Source organism: Schistocerca americana, chromosome 3 (genome assembly GCF_021461395.2).
Source record: "Schistocerca americana isolate TAMUIC-IGC-003095 chromosome 3, iqSchAmer2.1, whole genome shotgun sequence".
NCBI classification, from domain to species: domain Eukaryota; kingdom Metazoa; phylum Arthropoda; class Insecta; order Orthoptera; family Acrididae; genus Schistocerca; species Schistocerca americana.
In genome coordinates, this window is record NC_060121.1 from 524120040 (window position 1) to 524139303 (window position 19264).

At 47.8% G+C, this 19264-nt stretch overlaps 1 protein-coding gene across 1 annotated transcript in view; it reads left to right on the forward strand.

Annotated features, from left to right (window-relative positions):
• Nucleotides 1-217: 217 nt before the first annotated feature.
• The window catches only part of LOC124606185, a 36491-nt gene continuing 17444 nt past the window's right edge, over nucleotides 218-19264 (forward strand). Inside the window, exons 1-8 of the mRNA XM_047138153.1 lie at nucleotides 218-441; nucleotides 4950-5161; nucleotides 7696-7871; nucleotides 10702-11236; nucleotides 14822-15183; nucleotides 17460-17531; nucleotides 18430-19116; nucleotides 19174-19253. Coding sequence (XP_046994109.1) covers nucleotides 218-441; nucleotides 4950-5161; nucleotides 7696-7871; nucleotides 10702-11236; nucleotides 14822-15183; nucleotides 17460-17531; nucleotides 18430-19116; nucleotides 19174-19253 — 2348 coding nt within the window. The remainder of the gene's footprint in view (nucleotides 442-4949; nucleotides 5162-7695; nucleotides 7872-10701; nucleotides 11237-14821; nucleotides 15184-17459; nucleotides 17532-18429; nucleotides 19117-19173; nucleotides 19254-19264) is intronic.

Here is a 19264-nt window from a genome sequence, read left to right on the forward strand (position 1 = left end):
AGCATGACTGGATATTTGTCGGCATTCTCGCCACTATTATTACTGACTTCCGATTTTCGGCTCGCGGGATGTCCACGTCGCAGTCGGTTTGTACGAGTTTACAACTTCCATTGGTGCTCCCCAGGTTGTACACGGTTCCTTCGGTTCATGCCACGGACATTCGAAATGCATTAGAAGCTAGAGCCAGTGAGTGACAGTTGCTCGCCCGGCACTCGGCATGTCCGTGACACGCCTGGGCGGAACGCTGGCGACATTTGCGTCAGGCGGGCTGGCATTGTCTCTGTGTGTCTCTGCTCGTCCCACGCGGCGGCATCCAGGACAGCGGCGGGCAGGGCGGAGCGAAAGTGAAAGCAAGCCGCGCGGCGGGGCGTGGGCGGCGGCGGCGGCGCTTCCCGCGCGCCTCCGCCCGTTTCGACACCGCAAGAAACTCACGCACCACACGTATTTGGCAGCTCATCCTCGAGCTGGCCGCTCGTGACCAGCCCAAATGTCTTCCCTACTGAAACTATAACAACAGAAACGAACTAAACATGTTTTCGGCAGCGTAATTTATTTCACAACGACTATTTTTTTTAGATACTTCTAAATAATCCCAATAGCGCCTTCTTAATGTAATATTTACAAAACTTTTCATATAATGAGAACATACTTACTCATCGTTAACAGAGAAACTACTAATACTCGATTAGAAGATTAATGGTCAACTTCTTGGAGTTCGTCGCAGCTTGAAAATATTTAGGTAGAATGCTAATAAGCACTGTGAAATTATACAAACTTGTAAAAATCTGCTGCAGGGAAAGTAAAGGGATAATTTTGTATTGCTGAAAGAGTTCTGGGGAAAATGAACACAACGCGGTAGTACGACTGATTCTGGATATGGAGCCGTTATCAAGTAGACATTAAATTCTTCGTTTGTGTGGCCATATTGTCCGTAGTTGCTTTACAATTCTTGAGGGTTATCAAGTAGATATGACAACGGCTATCGAATGAATTTAGAGAGGCATAACAAGAATCGTAACAGATCTGTAAAGTGAATTACTCTAAAACACGTGGCGAAGCCCACTTTGGACCATTATTAGTGGTTCCGTCGTCTGTTTTATTTGCAAATGAAGTACCGAAAAGATGACCCCGTTCTAGATTCTGTTATAATTTCCTTTTTCTTATCCTTGTCGGTCTTAAAGTGAACACACTAGAATGGTTTTTAAGTATTTCTTGACAAAGGATGCTACAAATACGACTAGCACTATTTCAGGGGAAGAACATCACCTTCCGTTTCTTTTTTACGAGATAAGTTCTCATATGGGCTGTATCTCACAACTACAGTCCCAGCATAATGTATATTATTAACTTCAGGCTTCCCCTTCTCTCCGATTTGGGAAAGATCCCAAACACTCCGACGTTACGGAAGAGTATATCGCATATAGCCTCTCGCACCTGATGCACCTACCAGCAATATATTCCAATACAGCAGCTTCTCTTTAGAACTCATTCTCACGATTCGGTGTGGCAGGTGGATTTTAACTGAAATCGTTTTTCCGAGCCTTCTACAGCTACTCAGACTAGATTTTATTCACAGAAAAAGCAACAGTATAACTGGAAATTTCAACGGCGATCTTCTCCAATTCTGATGCAGTGCAATATGTTTAGGCTGTTTTCGTTAGTTCATAATACAATTTTTTGCGTACCTCTTCGGTGGCGGGCAGAAATTCCTAATCCTACCTACTATTCTTGCTATTTTCAGTCGTAAGACACGTTTAATGCACGTATCCTCTGCAAGTCTCGTCATCTCCGAATAACGCGACCTACAAGCATTTGAACCTGCTTTCCGTATTCATCCGTTATTCTCCCTCCACAATTTTTACCTCCCCCCTCCCCCCCCCCCCCTCACACACACACTTCTGTGCATTAATAAACTGATTCCTTCATGCCTGAGGCTGCATACTATCAACCGATCCCTTCTTTTAGCCAAGTTGTGTCGTAAATATCTGTCCTTAAAAATTTTGGAAATTTGTGGTAAGGCCTATGGGACCAGACTGCTGAGGTCATAGGTCCCTAAGCATACACACTACTTAATCTAACTTAAACTAACTTACACTAAAGACAACACACACACCCACGCCCGAGGGAGGACTCGAACCTCCGACAGGGGAAGCCGCGCGAACCGTGACAAAGTGCCCCTGACCACACGGCTACCCCGTGATGCGAGACCTTAAAATATAACATCCCTATATCAACAACATCGACGAGGAACTCAATCGTTTCACTCTAATTTACTTTCAGCTCCCTTCATGACACAAATGTTTAGAAGTACTTTCTGTTGCAAAAACTAGACCTTTGAACAATTTGCTTCCTAAGATCAGAAGAAACCATATTTAGTCACCTGCAAAAGTAAATAAACATATTTAGTGTTTAAATAAAAACTGCTGTGCCTTTACATCCCACTAGTTCTCTCTACAACACTTCAAATCTCAAACTGCCTTTACCTAAAGCCTAAAACACGCCTAAGGTCTTCCTCCTTTGTTGCTAGTGAATCTTCCTGGCTACAGGGTCGTAAACCATGAAAACCTTTTGGTCCTAACTTTGTGTTCCTGGTTCCATTGTGTCTTGCCGACTGACGGGTCTGATTTTGAAGATAACGTACATTCCGAATGGTTATAGTTAAAGTGCAGCTATTCACAGAGGTCCAGTAATTATCGTATGGCAGTTAAACTTGGCGGATAAGCTAATACTTTAATGTGGAACCGATTTACACTGAAAAAAATTAGCTCCAATTTTGGTCAGCACTGCATATCGAAACATTTCTATAAGTCTTTCTTGTATTCACAGCGCCAGATTTGCCCCTGGCGGCCAAAATTGTAACTAATTTTTTTCAAGCATAAATCGGTTCCTTGTTCAAGAATTAGAATATCTACCAAGTTTCGCTGCCATCCGATAGTTACAGCCCACACTGGACCTCTCTGAGTAGCTGCATTTAACCGTGGTACCACGACAAGGAGGGCTTAACCAGCAGAAAAAATCATTGTCAAAGATAAAACTTAACTATCGAACAGGCAAAGATAAAACTTATCTGTCGATTCTGCAGGGCTATAATTCCACGTAACTGTGTATGAAACGTTAGGAATAGAAAAGTTTCAAGAACCACCACCACACAACCAGAAGGTTACCAGGAACTAAGACAACCGTTCGTGCAAGCTTCCATTAGTGTGGTCTTCTTCCTTTGTCGTTTGTTTCTTTTCTTTATGTCGTGAATTTTGTTCATTTTCACAGTTATTTTCAGAACTCAGTAACGGATAGGAAATTATTAATCTCAGCTTTTGTTATACACTCCTGGAAATTGAAATAAAACACCGTGAATTCATTGTCCCAGGAAGGGGAAACTTTATTGACACATTCCTGGGGTCAGATACATCACATGATCACACTGACAGAACCACAGGCACATAGACGCAGGCAACAGAGCATGCACAATGTCGGCACTAGTACAGTGTATATCCACCTTTCGCAGCAATGCAGGCTGCTATTCTCCCATGGAGACGATCGTAGAGATGCTGGATGTAGTCCTGTGGAACGGCTTGCCATGCCATTTCCACCTGGCGCTTCAGCTGGACCAGCGTTCGTGCTGGACGTGCAGACCGCGTGAGACGACGCTTCATCCAGTCCCAAACATGCTCAATGGGGGACAGATCCGGAGATCTTGCTGGCCAGGGTAGTTGACTTACACCTTCTAGAGCACGTTGGGTGGCACGGGATACATGCGGACGTGCATTGTCCTGTTGGAACAGCAAGTTCCCTTGCCGGTCTAGGAATGGTAGAACGATGGGTTCGATGACGGTTTGGATGTACCGTGCACTATTCAGTGTCCCCTCGACGATCACCAGTGGTGTACGGCCAGTGTAAAAGATCGCTCCCCACACCATGATGCCGAGTGTTGGCCCTGTGTGCCTCGGTCGTATGCAGTCCTGATTGTGGCGCTCACCTGCACGGCGCCAAACACGCATACGACCATCATTGGCACCAAGGCAGAAGCGACTCTCATCGCTGAAGACGACACGTCTCCATTCGTCCCTCCATTCACGCCTGTCGCGACACCACTGGAGGCGGGCTGCACGATGTTGGGGCGTGAGCGGAAGACGGCCTAACGGTGTGCGGGACCGTGGCCCAGCTTCATGGAGACGGTTGCGAATGGTCCTCGCCGATACCCCAGGAGCAACAGTGTCCCTAATTTGCTGGGAAGTGGCGGTGCGGTCCCCTACGGCACTGTGTAGGATCCTACGGTCTTGGCGTGCATCCGTGCGTCGCTGCGGTCCGGTCCCAGGTTGACGGGCACGTGCACCTTCCGCCGACCACTGGCGACAACATTGATGTACTGTGGAGACCTCACGCCCCACGTGTTGAGCAATTCGGCGGTACGTCCACCCGGCCTCCCGCATGCCCACTATACGCCCTCGCTCAAAGTCCGTCAACTGCACATACGGTTCACGTCCACGCTGTCGCGGCATGCTACCAGTGTTAAAGACTGCGATGGAGCTCCGTATGCCACGGCAAACTGGCTGACACTGACGGCGGCGGTGCACAAATGCTGCGCAGCTAGCGCCATTCGACGGCCAACACCGCGGTTCCTGGTGTGTCCGCTGTGCCGTGCGTGTGATCATTGCTTGTACAGCCCTCTCGCAGTGTCCGGAGCAAGTATGGTGGGTCTGACACACCGGTGTCAATGTGTTCTTTTTTCCATTTCCAGGAGTGTGTTTTCCTTGGCCACAAGTTTGAGTAATAAGTATCTTCAGTTTATCCATAAAAACAAACAATTATAAAAGTCCAACAGCTGAAAACAGTCACTTGACAAAGTTCTTTTACACACGAGCTGCACAGGCAGCGAGAGCCATGTTTTTTTTTCTTTTTTTTTTTTTTTTTTGACACCACTGAGAGTTATTTTGCATTTGTGCGGGCAGGACTCGGCACGTGATGAGGCTCGCGACAGCATGGCGGCTGGCGGCGCTGCTGCTGGCCACGACAGCGGCGGCCACAGCGGCGGCGGCGGACTCTGAGGACTGGTCGTGGGGCGGCGGCCGCGACGCCAGGACGCAGCAGCTGGCGCCCTCCGCCCCGACGGCGCCCGCCTCCGCCCCCGGCGCTGGCGTCCCGCCCTCGGCCGCTGACGCAGGTGAGGCGGCGCTCGGGCGCTCTCTGCCTCTCCAGTAACGCTAGAGCTGGAGATCGGGCCCCCGTCCCCACTGATGAATTTTATAATATTGTAAACCGTTTTAACTTACTGGGAGACTGAGTAGTGTTCGCTGGATGCCCTCCATGTTTTTCTGGCGGCTAAAGGCAGTACCAACCTTCACCGACAAGTCCAAGCATGGAAGAACCGTCATGAACACTTCAGACTACACATCAGAGCAGAGAAAATTGTTTTGTGGCGGGTTACTAATAAACAGCGTCAGTGTCAGATCCGGTCCAACGGTCTCGGTGGACAAGTAAGAGGAGACTCAAAGTAACGTCTGAATAACAGCCGAGCATAGCACTTTGAAGGTGTGGCGGTGAAACTTTTAAGTTCCGTGCCACCCTCCGACGGTGGAAGAACAGAGGAGGGACGCAGCAATGCGCCAACTCTATGGTCAAGGAGGAAAGTGGCTGGACGTGAACAGGCCACTGCTAGTGGCTGTACGAAACGGGCAGAAAAACGTGGTCGTGTGGTCCCTATCGTCAGCCATAGCCCGAATCCGAGTCCTCCAGGATTGTGAGCGGAACGGGGTGTCTGTGCCAGCGCCGTGGAACTGTGGTGCCGATGGTTTGGAGTCCAGCGATTGTCTCACGGAGGACGTCCACTTTTCTGTACAGTTCTCGAGCCTTACGGCGAATGGTAGTCTTGAGTATAGAGAATACTTAACACCTCTTATCATAGATCTGCCAAACATGAGTACATTCAAGTACTTTCACTCAAAAACCGCCGACGATGGCTCGCTCCTTCCAGAAATCTCAAGCCCCGTTTGGAATGCATCGCTTAAATAGCGGACAATAACTGAAGTGCTTTGTAAAAACCGGACCGACTCATGCCGAATTTACACGATCCAGTCACATTATTGTGACCACTGCCTATGTTCGACCTCAACGTGTAGTAACAATTCACAGACAACAGGTGGCAGCACTAGCGAAGAAGGTATATGGGGTGTCGGGGGAGACAGAAACCACAGCAGTTGCTGTCGTAATTCGAAATCGGAGCAATTTTATCTGACGCCAAAAACGGCACGATCATTGGCTTTCAGGCCAAGGGAGCAAGCATTTCTGATTCGGCTAAGATTCTAAACTGTTCGCGTGCCGACATGGTAAAACATACCGTCCATGGCAAAATGGCACTATCCAAAAGAACCGACGCAACTGTGCTGCGGCACGCGACATAGATGGCAGGTGTCTCCTCAACGAAAATTCAGCGAACGTTGCTGCGTATGGACCTCCGCAGCAGGCGCCTCGCTCATGCAGCCATGACATCCTCATTCTTCGTTTTTAGCGAAAAAACATGGTCAACTTGCTAGAAATATTCTTAACAAAATTATCTGAGGCTGTCAGTTTTCCTAACATACCTGCGTTACGAGATAAGAAACAAAACCGCAGATCTATTTTGCAGGAAGCAGATTGTCGAGTCGTAGTTGGTTCAGATACATCACTAAGCCAAGTACACTTCGCAGCTCTTCTTGCCCCTGATATGACACTGAACAGAAAGTTCTACTGCTTCTTTCGTGAAGAGATAAATAGAAATGACAATTACGGAAAGTTTTTTCGTAAGATACAGGAAGTATAGAATAAATGTTTCTCGATATTCCTCATTATGTGCCACTTTTTTGACGGAGTACCAATAAAAACTTCGATTCGCAATAAAATGCATCTGGCTGGTAGAGCTGTACACTTACGTAGTTATAACAAAAATGTCAATTGTTTTCTTTACAAGTTACTTCACAGCCGTTGGCAATTGATTAAATTAAGACATGTTTCTGCTGACGCTGTAAGTTTATGTCGTACTTCTATTTGCTGTTGGCCAGTTTCAATCTCGCGGTGATCATCAAGCATTTTCATGTACGTGGTCTACTGTTTATAGACCGTACGCGAAGTCAAAAACTAAAATTTAGAAAGAATGCCGCGGTGTGTTGCATCCAACGTTGTCAAACCACGGCATATTGACAACTGTTCTTCGTTTTTAGCGAAAAAAACATGGTCGACTTGCTAGAAATATTCAAGGGTCTCTTAACGAAAGTATCTGAAGCTGTCAGTTTTCCTAACATACCTGCGTTACGAGGTATGAAACAAAACCGCAGATCTATTTTGCAGGCAGCAGACTGTCGAGTCGCAGTTGGTTCGGATACATCACTAAGCCAAGTACACTTCGCAGCTCTTCTTGCCCCTGATATGCCACTGAACAGAAAGTTCTACTGTTTCTTTCGTGAAGAGACAAATAGAAATGAGTATTAAGCGTCTCTGGACTGTGGACTGAAGACCACAACAACAACAACTGCACGTATGTGCACTTTGCCTGGTAGCAGTAGACATATGTCCATTTACATGCAAATGTTCGACAATGAGGTGGAAATTTTCAAAATAAGCGCATACTTGTCTTTATTTAGAAAACGTAGTGGCTAGAAATGAACTGGTCACCGGCTAGGAGTGACCCCAGTTGCTAGCAGAGCGCTCTCGTCTTGCCCACAGGCGTGCTGCAGCAGGTGGTGGACTCGATCCTGCAGTCTGGCCGACAGGGCCGCAACCTGGACGGCTACGACGACGTGTACAGCGACCCCAACGTGCAGCACGCGCTCACCGCCGGCAACGACACGCAGGCGCGCCACTACATCCGCGAGCGCCTCTGCAACCTGGGACTCATGGCGGTCAGTACCACCTCTCCGCAAAGCTCTGTCGCTGCGCTACAGCCAAGTGCGTCCTTAGTGGAAGACTAATGCAGGGGCAACTTCTCTGGTGTGCTTTCCATTCCGATTTTTGTATGAGTATCGCCTTACTGCTGCACTCAGCGTCAGTCATTAATTTCTCCCAATATAGCGTGTCTACCTACTTAAATTCGAGCATGATCAAAGACATTCATATCTGACATTCGTTGAGCATCGTACCCATATGAAACTGATCAAATAGTAACAATTAACTCGCTGGCTCTCCATAGATCATTTCGCACCGTGTGGAATACAATAGACACTGGTAGTGGACAGACTGCAGAGCTTATCATTCTGTTAGCAATATCCTTCCAAACGCTCCACTCACGTTCTGGAGAAGTGTGGTTTAAATCCCTCTGAATCATCATCCCGTGGTTACTGCTTGTGTTTTGTCTTTGGCTACATAGTCGTTGAAACGTCGTTAAGGGCTAGTCTTCTTTCCTCCCTACAAAACGTCCAAATGAATTAAAATTCTATCCATCCTTACGGCAAGACTAGAACTTACTTCCTTTCCTCATCCATCTTCCTCACTGACTAATACAGGTAGTCACACCAGAAAAGAAGCACAGGATGCCTAAAATGTTAAGATGAACAATTGCAATGAAACACACATGATTTTAGATTATCTCAGATTTATGTTGAATAAAATTTGCTACCAGTCACAACTGGTTTTTTTTATTAAAGTCACGACCGGTACCGGGCTTATGTCTATCTTCAGGTGACTATTCATTCAGTTTCATGCTTCCACCTTCAATGTTGCAGCTCACTGTTCAACCTAAAGTTAAGTTACACGCTGTTGACTATGGAGACGAAAGTTAAACCACTTGAGGTGGGAAAATGCCGATGTACTTACATATAGATGGTGTTCCGAAATCGTGGCAAATGTGCAGTTACAGTTTGGATACATATGAAGTATACATAGCATAAGAAATGTGGTGTCATCGCCAGACACCACATTTGCTAGGTGGTAACCTTTAAATTGGCCGCGGTCCACTAGTATACGTCGGACCCGCGTGTCGCCACTGTCAGTGATTGCAGACCGAGCGCCGCCACACGGCAGGTCTAGAGAGACGTCCTAGCACTCGCCCCAGTTGTACAGCAGACTTTGCCAGAGATGGATCACTGACAAATACGCTCTCATTTGCCGAGACGATAGTTAGCATAGCCTTCAGCTACGTCATTTGCTACGACCTAGCAAGGCGCCATTACCAGTTTATATTGAGATTGTTATTAATGTATCAACAAGAGCGATGTTCTCCAATTATGGATTAAAGCTAAGTATTTAAAGAGCTTCGTACTTTGTTTATTAGACTCAACTCCTTTAACTGTTCCAGACCTCACGCCAGCCTGCGTGAGCTTAAACGCGTGCATTTCGGCCTCCTCTAGCAACACGGTGTTGGCTCTTCTGCCAACACATCAAGAAATGTGCAATAACAATTTGAATTTTCCATCTATATGTAGGTACATTCATCTCTTGTCGCTTTGCCACTTCCAAGGTTTCACTAATGTCTCCCTATTCAACATCACGCTAACTTGTTGTTTAGGTTCAACACGGAACTCTAAAACTGAATCTTGACATAGGAAATTGAACGGATGCTGATCTGAAGATGGGCAGAAGTCCGAACCACCTTCAGTTGTGATTGGTAGCGTGTTATATTCAACGCACCCTTTAAACGACCAGCTACGGAGCTGGTTGTATCAGGTTTATTATTTTTTTTATCTATGCTTAGCCTTACATCCTAAACATAACGGAGTATTACATGCTGCAAAATTTCGTGTTTGATTTTACAAAATACTATCGGCAGAAATCTAGGTTTCTAACATATTTCCTAAGAGTCCTTTTTTTACCGTCAGGATTTCTCCAAATCCGAGGGGGGTGCTAGTTGTGGGTATAGCTGCACGATGTGGCGGATACACGTCATTCAACAACTCATTCAGAGCAGAGAGTCGGAACTGGGCTCCATTTGGGCAGTGAGTCTCCGCATCTCCCACAGTTTTCTTTTATTCCTTTCAGTGCAGACCAGTGCTTACGTTGTCCCTCAAACACTAAATCTTAACGTATCCTTCGCCTACCAGTCTGGTCCATCCAGTGGCCTTCATTAAAGTCATACGCTTGCAGCATGTGGCATTAGTCTGAAGATTATCACTGGCTGATCGAAATCGGTTATGGTATTGTGAAATACTCATACAATTATGTCGTAAAAATGTGTAAAAAGAATAAAAGAATTTCGCGTGGTTCGCTGCACTGTCGGGAGTCTTCGAACGCATAATTGCTGCATTCTTGTCACACCACATTGCTCACATGACTGATTTTCAATTTTCATTTGGCTGCGCAGCTTCTTTGAGTCATTCACACATTAGCTACAGTCTGATCCATGAACGATGGCGGTTCGTGACACGGACGGGGATTGTATTGTTGCCGGTTCAAAGCAACTGTTGCGGTAAGAGCATACTTGTGCTCTGCGCTTGAAGAAAGCGTGTATGCTGCAAATTATGTCTCTCGCATGCTTATGTAGAATTTGTCGCTTACCACCACCAGCAACAGTGACAACTCGCAACAAATAGAATAAAAATTCACTAAATAACTCGCTACGATCACGTTTAATACTCGCATTGGCTACGATTTTCACAGCAGAGCGCTCATTGGCTGTCGGAGAATACGCGACGTGGATGCGCGGTACAAGCACAAATTCGCCCGCCATCGTTCGGGACTCCAACTATAGTGTAGTGTACACAGCAGGAGTGTAATTTCTGGTCTCGCCTCCCCCCGCAGTGCGACGACGTGGTGCCGAAGCGGCCGTACGTGGAGCCGCACGAGCTGATCTACGCGCAGCCCGTGGCCATCAAGCCGGTGGGGCAGCCGATCCCGGCGGTGCCGGTGCGTGGGCCCCCCAAGAGGCTGCCGCCCCCGCACCACATCCCCCACATCCCCCACGTCCCCCACAGACCCCCGCGCCCCTACCCGCCCGTGCCCGGACCCATCTACGGAGCGCCTAAGCCGCTGCCGCCGCCCGTCTACGAGCACGGCTTCGACGGCCCGGTGGCATCGCTGCCGCCCCTGAGGCCGCCCACCAAGGGCCCCATCGACGTGGTCGTGAACTCGCACAGCGGCGTGCAGCAGCACGTGCATCACCACTACCACCACGGCGAGGCAGGAGCCGCGATCGTGAAGCCAGTGCCGCTGCTCGACCACCAGCCGGCCACGGGGCCCGCCTCCTTCTACGAGCCGGGCCACACGTACGGAACGAGCGCGCCGGGCGGTGGCTTCACCGGGAGCTTCGCCGGCGGCAGCGGGGGAAGCTTCAGCGGCAGCTACGGCGGCAGCAGCAGCGGCAGCTTCAGCGGCGGCTACGGCGGAGTCGGCGTCGGTCCCTTCTACAAGAAGGAGCTCTCCCTCAAGGCACCTCTCAGCGGTGAGTATCTCAGCGGGGCGCCACTCTCTTCTACTCTGCGGCAGCCCGTACGAAATATGAAATCAACATCACTTTTGCTACACAGCTGATACAGTCATCTTTCCATGTTGGAAATATCAGGTACCTGGGTAAAAACTCGCTGCATTTTTCCATAGTGAGTACATCCCTGGGTGTCCTAATAATCGAATAACGCTTATTTTAGGACTTTTTCTACTTCCTTGATTCCGTTCCTTTTCTTATCCGGTAATTTTCGCCACCGTAACTCATTGGTCAGCGTGTCCGGCTGCAATGCGGAGAATCTGACTTAGTTGTTTTGTAGGGCGGGCAACCACAGCCAAACTTCGACATTTTTCCAAAGAAAGTTCCGCACTGGCTGTATAAACGATTTTTATTAAATCTGCGACCGGTTTAACACCACTTATCGGTGCATCCTCAGGCAATATATGCTATTTATAACATGGTAACGTTAAACATTGCCCTGTAGCCACTCCCCACCATTCACGTCCAATATACCGTCTTCTGGTGAAAGCGGTAGTTAAAATTTAAAAATCTTTTTAAAAAAAATTTTAAATGATGGGAGCGGCAATGACCGTGCAAGCTGAGAGGTGGTGCGCGGCAGGGCAATGTTCAACGTTACCATGCTATAAATAGCGTATATTACCTGAGGATGCAGCGACAAGTCGTGCGAAAGCGGTCGCAGGTTTAATAAAAATCATTTATACAGCCAGTGCGGAACTTTCATTGGAAAAATCTGACTTAGATTACCAGTACTGCCAGGGGTTTTTCCTTTGTGGGAGGACTGGATTGCGATGCACTTAGCCTCGTAATGCCAGTTAAGCAGATACTTGATTGAGAAGTAGCGGCTCCAGGGTAAAGAAAGCCGATATCGTATTCAATGAAGACACTGGCAGAGGATGACAGAGCGATTGGCTGATCCCGTGTGGATTATCAGGGTCAAACGTGGGGTTTCGCTTTGCTTTGCTTATTCGGAAATTAGCCAAAATCTTTAGGGCTAACGATACGCTTTCGAGTGTTCAGTCGAGTATTTGAAGAAGACTACTCACCCAGTCGTCAAATTATTGTCAACAACTCTACTGATCACCTGTTAGCATACCATTAATCAGTCACGCCGAGAAAACCTGGTAGGATTGATATTATTCGATAAATTCCGGTCACATGATCTTTAAAGGCAACTACTCAGATGCTTACCACAAAAGTTATCCTGCGAATGAATATACGCAGAATGGCAAAAAGATGTGCCGTGTATGACGTTCGAATGTTACGCATAGATGCGGAATATGGGGAGAGTGTAGACATTGTATGTGAGGAATTTGTCACAGACAGGTTTCTAGTATCCCTTGTCAGTACGTCACGAGTTAACAGATTTTGAACATGGAATGATAATCAGTACAATAATCATAGCAAACCGGAGACTACACAAGAATTGGGATTCCGAGGGCGATAGTGTCTAGGGTGGATCTTTAACTTCACAGAGACAATGTTTCCACACGAGTATATGTTTTACGAACGGTCTTCATATATTCTTGGCAGGACCATATAGGGCGATAGAGTTCTACAGTGAGGTGACAAAAGTCATGGGATAGCGATAAGCACACACAGATGCGGGTAGAATCACGTTAACAAGGTACAAAAGAGCATCGCACTGGCGGAGCTGTCATTTGTACTTAAGTGAAAAGGTGTCGGGCGTGATTCTGGCAGCATGACGGGAATTAACAGGCTTTCAGTGCCGAATGGTAGTTGGAGCTAGACGCATGCGATATTCCATTTCGGAAGTCGTCAGGGAATTCAACAGTGCGAGATCCAAAATGTCCAGAGTGCGCGGAGGATACCACATTTCAGGGATTAGGTCTCACCATGCTCAACGCAGCGGCCGACGGCCTTCACTTAACGACCGAGAGCAGCGGCGTTTATGTAGAGTTGAGAGTGCTAACAGACAAGCAACAAGGCGAGAAATAACCGCAGAAATCAACGGGGGACGTACGGACGTACAACGAGAGTATCCGTTAAGACATTGCAGCGAAATTTGGCGTTAACGGGTTATGGCAGCAGACGACAGCGCCTCTCCTGGGCTCGTGACCATATCGGTTGTGCCTTAGACGAGTGGCAAACGGCGGCCTGGTCTGATGAGTCCCGATTTCAGTCGGTAGGAGCTGATGGTAGGGTTCGAGTGCGGCGCCAGCGTCGCGAAACCATGGACCCAAGTTGTCAACAACGCACTGTGGAAGCTGGTGATGGCTCGTAATGGTGTGAACTGTGCTTGCATGGAATGGACTGCGTGATTTAGTTCGGTTACTCGGAGACCATTTGCAACCATTCATATACTTAATGTTCCCAAATAAAGATGGAAATTTTATGGCTGACATTACGCCATGTCACCGGGCCACAGTAGTTGGCGACTGGTTTGAAGAAAATTGTGGACAATTCGAACGGCTGATTTGACCACCCAGATAGCTCGCCATGAAATCCCTCGAACATTTATGGGACGTAATGGAGAACTCAGCTCGCGCAAAAAATGCTGCACTGGCAGCACTTTCGCACTTATGGAGGCTTTAGAGGCAGAATGGCTCAATATCTCCTCAGGGGAGTTGACTTATTGAACCCACGCCACGTCGAGAAAATGGAAGTCCGACACGATGTTAGTAGGTATCCCATGACTTTTGTCGCCTCAGTGTACTATGAGTCGGACCGCTCCCAATTTTAATAAGGAGCGTAGTGTACGGGGATAAATGTACTGCATAAAATTCAGCAGTCGACGACCAGCATCACATCCATTGCGTTTCTACGACCTTTATCCACTCAGTGTCTGTATGTGCATCATGATTGTATCACTCCCATTATTAACAAGTGTTTTAAGACAGTAAGACTGTCCTCATTTCGTCTCTACTTTCTCAAGTAGCCCTCTATCATTCATTTCAAGGCACTCTGCTCTAAACAAGGCCTAAAATCATGTGCCATTGTAGTACTGCCTCGATTGGGACGTTTTTCCTCATTTATTGCATATAACTGACAAAGCAAAATGGAGACTAGCAAAGGCAATGATGGAATTCTTCTCCACAAGAAGCCCACTCGTATCAAACATATACCGAGTGAGATGGCGCGGTGGTTAACACACTGGACTCGCATTCTGCAGGACGACGGTTCAAACCCACGTCCGGCCATCCTGATTTACGTTTTCCGTGATTTCCATAAATCGCTTCAGGCAAATGCCGAGATGGTTCCTGTGAAAGGGCACGGCCGATTTCCTTCCCCATTCTTCCCTAACCTGAACTTGTGCTCTGTCTGGAATGACCTCGTTGTCGACGGTACGTTAAACACTAATCTCCTCCTCCGTATTAAACATAAGCCTTAATTTTCGCCCCATATACCCGTACATTCACTGTAACAAAACATTCATCTATTTACTGCCTACGTAAAGTGTTGTACGTTGGACGCAGGTGTGAAGTGTAAGCGCATGCGCAGGTAACGGCCTGGGTTCGTCGTACGCGGGCAGCGGCGGCGGCAGCAGCGCCGCCTACGAGACGCCTCGCGCCGATGGCGGCTACTATACGCAGGACTGCGTGTGCGTGCCGCTGGAGCAGTGCCACGATTTCGGCCGCAAGGAAGACGGCCTGCTGATCGACCCGCGCAACCTGCCCTCCACGATCGAGGCCATCGACGACGGCGCCGTCTACGTCACCGACGCCAACGGCACTGTGGTGTCCGTGACGCGGCACGCCAAGAGGGACGGAGAGGCCTCCAACGCGACTGCCGCAGACGACCAGGAGGCGGCAACGAGTAGCAGGCGGCGCCGGGACGCCGAAGAGAACAGCAACGTCCAGCCGGTAAGTAGCGCGCCGGCGCCAGAGAGCACCAGCCAGGGGACGCTTCATTCCGGTCCTGAGTAGCAGTCACCATCCCGACATCGCTCCTTCCAAACCCATCGCAGTGCGAATAATTCTCCGCATGGGAAACTGATTACCACAAAATCTCTAATGGACAAGATGATCTCATGCACTACAATGCACATTGGGTTCTATCTGGATGTCAGTCTTGCTCTATACATGGCGCTGGATAGTGGGAGTCGCAGCGATACATTATTTTATTTGGAGCACACAAGCAATTTTTTATATTAATTTTCCACGCAAATTATTTCCAATCGATTTCGAAGCCTTTTATGGCCCCATCTTCAGGCATTTAGGCACAGCTATGTAAATGAAATACACTAGGAAATATACCTTTTCGCTATATGACACGTGTGGACTAAACAAAAATAGTAACTTACAACTTTGAATAGGGCGCTAGTTTTACCTTAGTATTTTGTCTATTTTGTATCGATAGGTGTAGTCCAGTTACAAGTTATACAATGTATGCCTAAATGCTTCAAGACGAAGCCATAAGGGGCTTTGGAATCGATTAATTGCAACTAGAGCAAACAACAAACACAAATGAGTGGAAAATTAGCATGAATGTAAGCTGTGTGCTCCAAAACAAAGTTAGCCCTAAGCACAGGTAAGGGTTGTTGGGAACGAAATAGGAATCCCGCGTTGCTGTCCTGGGTAAGGTCTTGGTGGTTTTCTCCCATCTCTTACGAAACATACTGTGTGTACTATTGTGATGAACGTTTGTGCACAGTAGTGTCGTGTTTGTGTTGTTATGGTACAGCAAGCGATGCTTTCCTCAACACGAAGACTGGTTTGAGCACTGCAGTGCTTTACCAGGCGTGGTCTTATTTGAAGTGATGTGTCCTTGCTTTTTTCGATTAGTCACTTGCAGAGGGATCTAAAGTTTAACATGGATTCCGAATCACGATGCAGTTTTCTCGTTGAATGACTAATCATTAACAGAGACGAAGCCCGCATCTCGTGGTCGTGCGGTAGCGTTCTCGCTTCCCACGCCCGGGTTCCCGGGTTCGATTCCCGGCGGGGTCAGGGATTTTCTCTGCCTCGTGATGGCTGGGTGTTGTGTGTTGTCCTTAGGTTAGTTAGGTTTAAGTAGTTCTAAGTTCTGGGGGACTGATGACCATAGATGTTAAGTCCCATAGTGCTCAGAGCCATTTGAACCATTTTTGAACAGAGACGAAAGTCGAGACAAACAACAGGGAAAAAATTCTAGTGCCGAACGTATGGAACAAAGTGAAGGTTTTAGCTGTCGTCTTATCCACTCGAGTAGCATCAAGGAAACCTCTGAACTCCAGAAAATGTACCTCTTCATTCCTTGTCGGTCGAATATGGTGACGGAAATTACTTCCACCAACAGATTCAAACCCGCTAAATGCAGATCGAGCACCACAGAACTGTCTTACTTTGGCCACTTCATCTAAGGAGCTGGGTTGTTTCTCAGTAAACTGGTCCTAGGTTTCACACCTAGCGCTAATCTCAACCACTTTAGTAGAGAAATACGTTCTTTTTCAGAATTGAAGAACAATACTCAGCAAAGTTGAGACATTTCAAAGATGTAAATGGAGTATGATTTTATTGGCACGATTTGCTTTATACGGCTGCCTGAAATACGAGCAACTGCAGCCGTACCAAGTGCATTACAGTTTGCCAATTCCGTAAGTGTAGCAATCATCTGATTAACATGGCCAGATAGGATATTCTAAGGCCACTGTCAGGGGAAGTTAACAAAATAAGGTACAGAACGTTTCATTGCTTTGTATCCGATTAGTCACACACTGTTCTTTGTTTAGGTTGCTAGGAAGTTCTCAAAACGCGAAGAGTTAAAGAAAGAAGGTGCGTTGCACTTCTGATTTGGTCGTTTATAATGAAACTTAGTTTTGTAGCAATAAAAAGGCTTTCACATGATAGACTGATGTGGGGAGCTTGGTCAGATCAATCTTAGAACTATCACAACAACATCAATGCAACATTCATCGGAAATTAGTTGAGATGTTGTCCGTTACCAGTGAACCGGCATGAGGCGTCTGCGCTAACTCCTGTATCGTTTGAGCATTGATCTGCTATGCTCAGCGTATTGACTGTTTCTTATGATAATCACTAATTTTATTGTAATAGCAGAGGCGGTTCTGATGATAATGCTTTATAACCTTGCACTAACTGTATATAACACCTCACAAAAGCCTTGCTTGTCAGCTAAAATTTAAACCTGCTTTTTGTAGCGTGAGGTGACGGAAGACCCGGATGTGGCCAGCACATCTGAGTCCGATGCCAGTGGCGGTTCTGTAGACGCAGTAAGTTACTCACATTGCACACGCATAAGAACATATGCACATTTCCTTCAGTTGCAGTTTACGGAATTCAATAATCTGTCGATGGAGCAAGACGTCATCTTCTGTGCTGGTGCATCTGTGTTACAGGGCTCAAAAGGCCACAAATCGATTTATTTCAAGCAATTCCACAACATTTACAATAGTCGATGAAAGTACGTAAATTATCCTGCAACGTAAATATCAGCGATTACTTTTTAATCTAGCGATCTGTACGTCAATGATTCTGTTTCTTTATTCAAACAGCACTGATCGTTCTCGTCCACTCTTTATTACTTAGTCGGATGTCAGAAATGCTGGACCACGACTAGGTATATGGCCGTGGACATAGGTGATCGGCCAAAGACGCCGGTACATGAGAGATACGTTCTGCATTGTGTATGGTGAATGGACATTCATACTGTTTCACTGCATGCATCCATTTTTCCCAATACCTATCGGAACGTTGTGAAACGGTCACTTGTTTCAATCCGAGCTACGAATCACGCCTTTGAGCAGTATCCTTAACCTATCCATCACCGCCATCCTCTCCTCCCAAAGAGGCACGTGGGGTACATTCCTGGTTCAGTTGACTAAAAACATTTAGTAGTTCACATCTACTAAGAAACCTAAAAACCTAACCAAACCATCATTAGATAGAAATTTATTGCAGTAATTTTTACTAATAAAGCGTAGTTTAGAGAGGATGTAACGAATGCACGCGGGGTAGAAAGGTCAGTGTGATTCGTCTACGGGTAGTGTGATTGTGGAAAGTGGCAAGCTGGTAGTTTTGACGTAACTGTGGTGGGGTGTTCGCTTGGTAGTCCAGCGCTGTTACAGCGCGTGCCGCGCCAAGGCTGAAGGTTGCTGCTCGTGTTCACAGCGCCTGCTAGGCGAAGACAGCAACGTCAAGCTGAAACCCACGTTCGGAGTGTCGTTCGGTCTGCCTCAGGGAGGAGGAGGAGGTTATCCCTTGAACCCGTTCGGTCCCAACCCTGCCATCAACCCTTACGGCGGCTCCGTCGGTGGTCCCGGAGGCATCAACCTCGGGCTCGTCAGTGTGAACCCGCTAGTGTCCGTGCAGGTGACCAAAGACGAGTACGGAGAGAAGGTGGTGAAGCCTCTCGTCAACCTGCACGTCACCCCCAACCCGGGCCTCGTCCACAAGCTGGGCAGCCTCCTGCACGGCGGCTTCCACAAGCCCGGCTACGGCCTCTTCCACAAGCCGGGATTCCCCTCCTACGTTAAGCACGATCACGATCACCACCATCATCACGTCCACGTTTCCAAGCCCGCACCAATCTATCACAAACCACATTACTACTACCCGCCCAAGCCCTACTACCCGTACAAACCAGCGCATTACTCGAATGGCTACTATCAGTCTGGGCCCAGCTATTACGGCCAAAATTACTACGACGCCTACCGCACGAACGACGACGATGTGGAGGAAGGCAGTGACGAAAGCGCCCCTTACTACTCTGAGAGTGACGGCTACGCCCCGTCTGGAGGCTACATTGACGACGACGAGGACGCCTACTACGGGCGCAGCAGCCGCTCCAACATCTCCGCCCTGCCCCCGTCCCACCCCCACAACCCGGCCCCTCCCGCTGGCTCCTCCCCCGAGGCAGGGCAGACCCGGGGCAGCGGCGTGGCCTTTCCCAGTGACAGACGCAGCTTCACCGAAGCCGACGACTACGACGACAAGCGCACCAAGC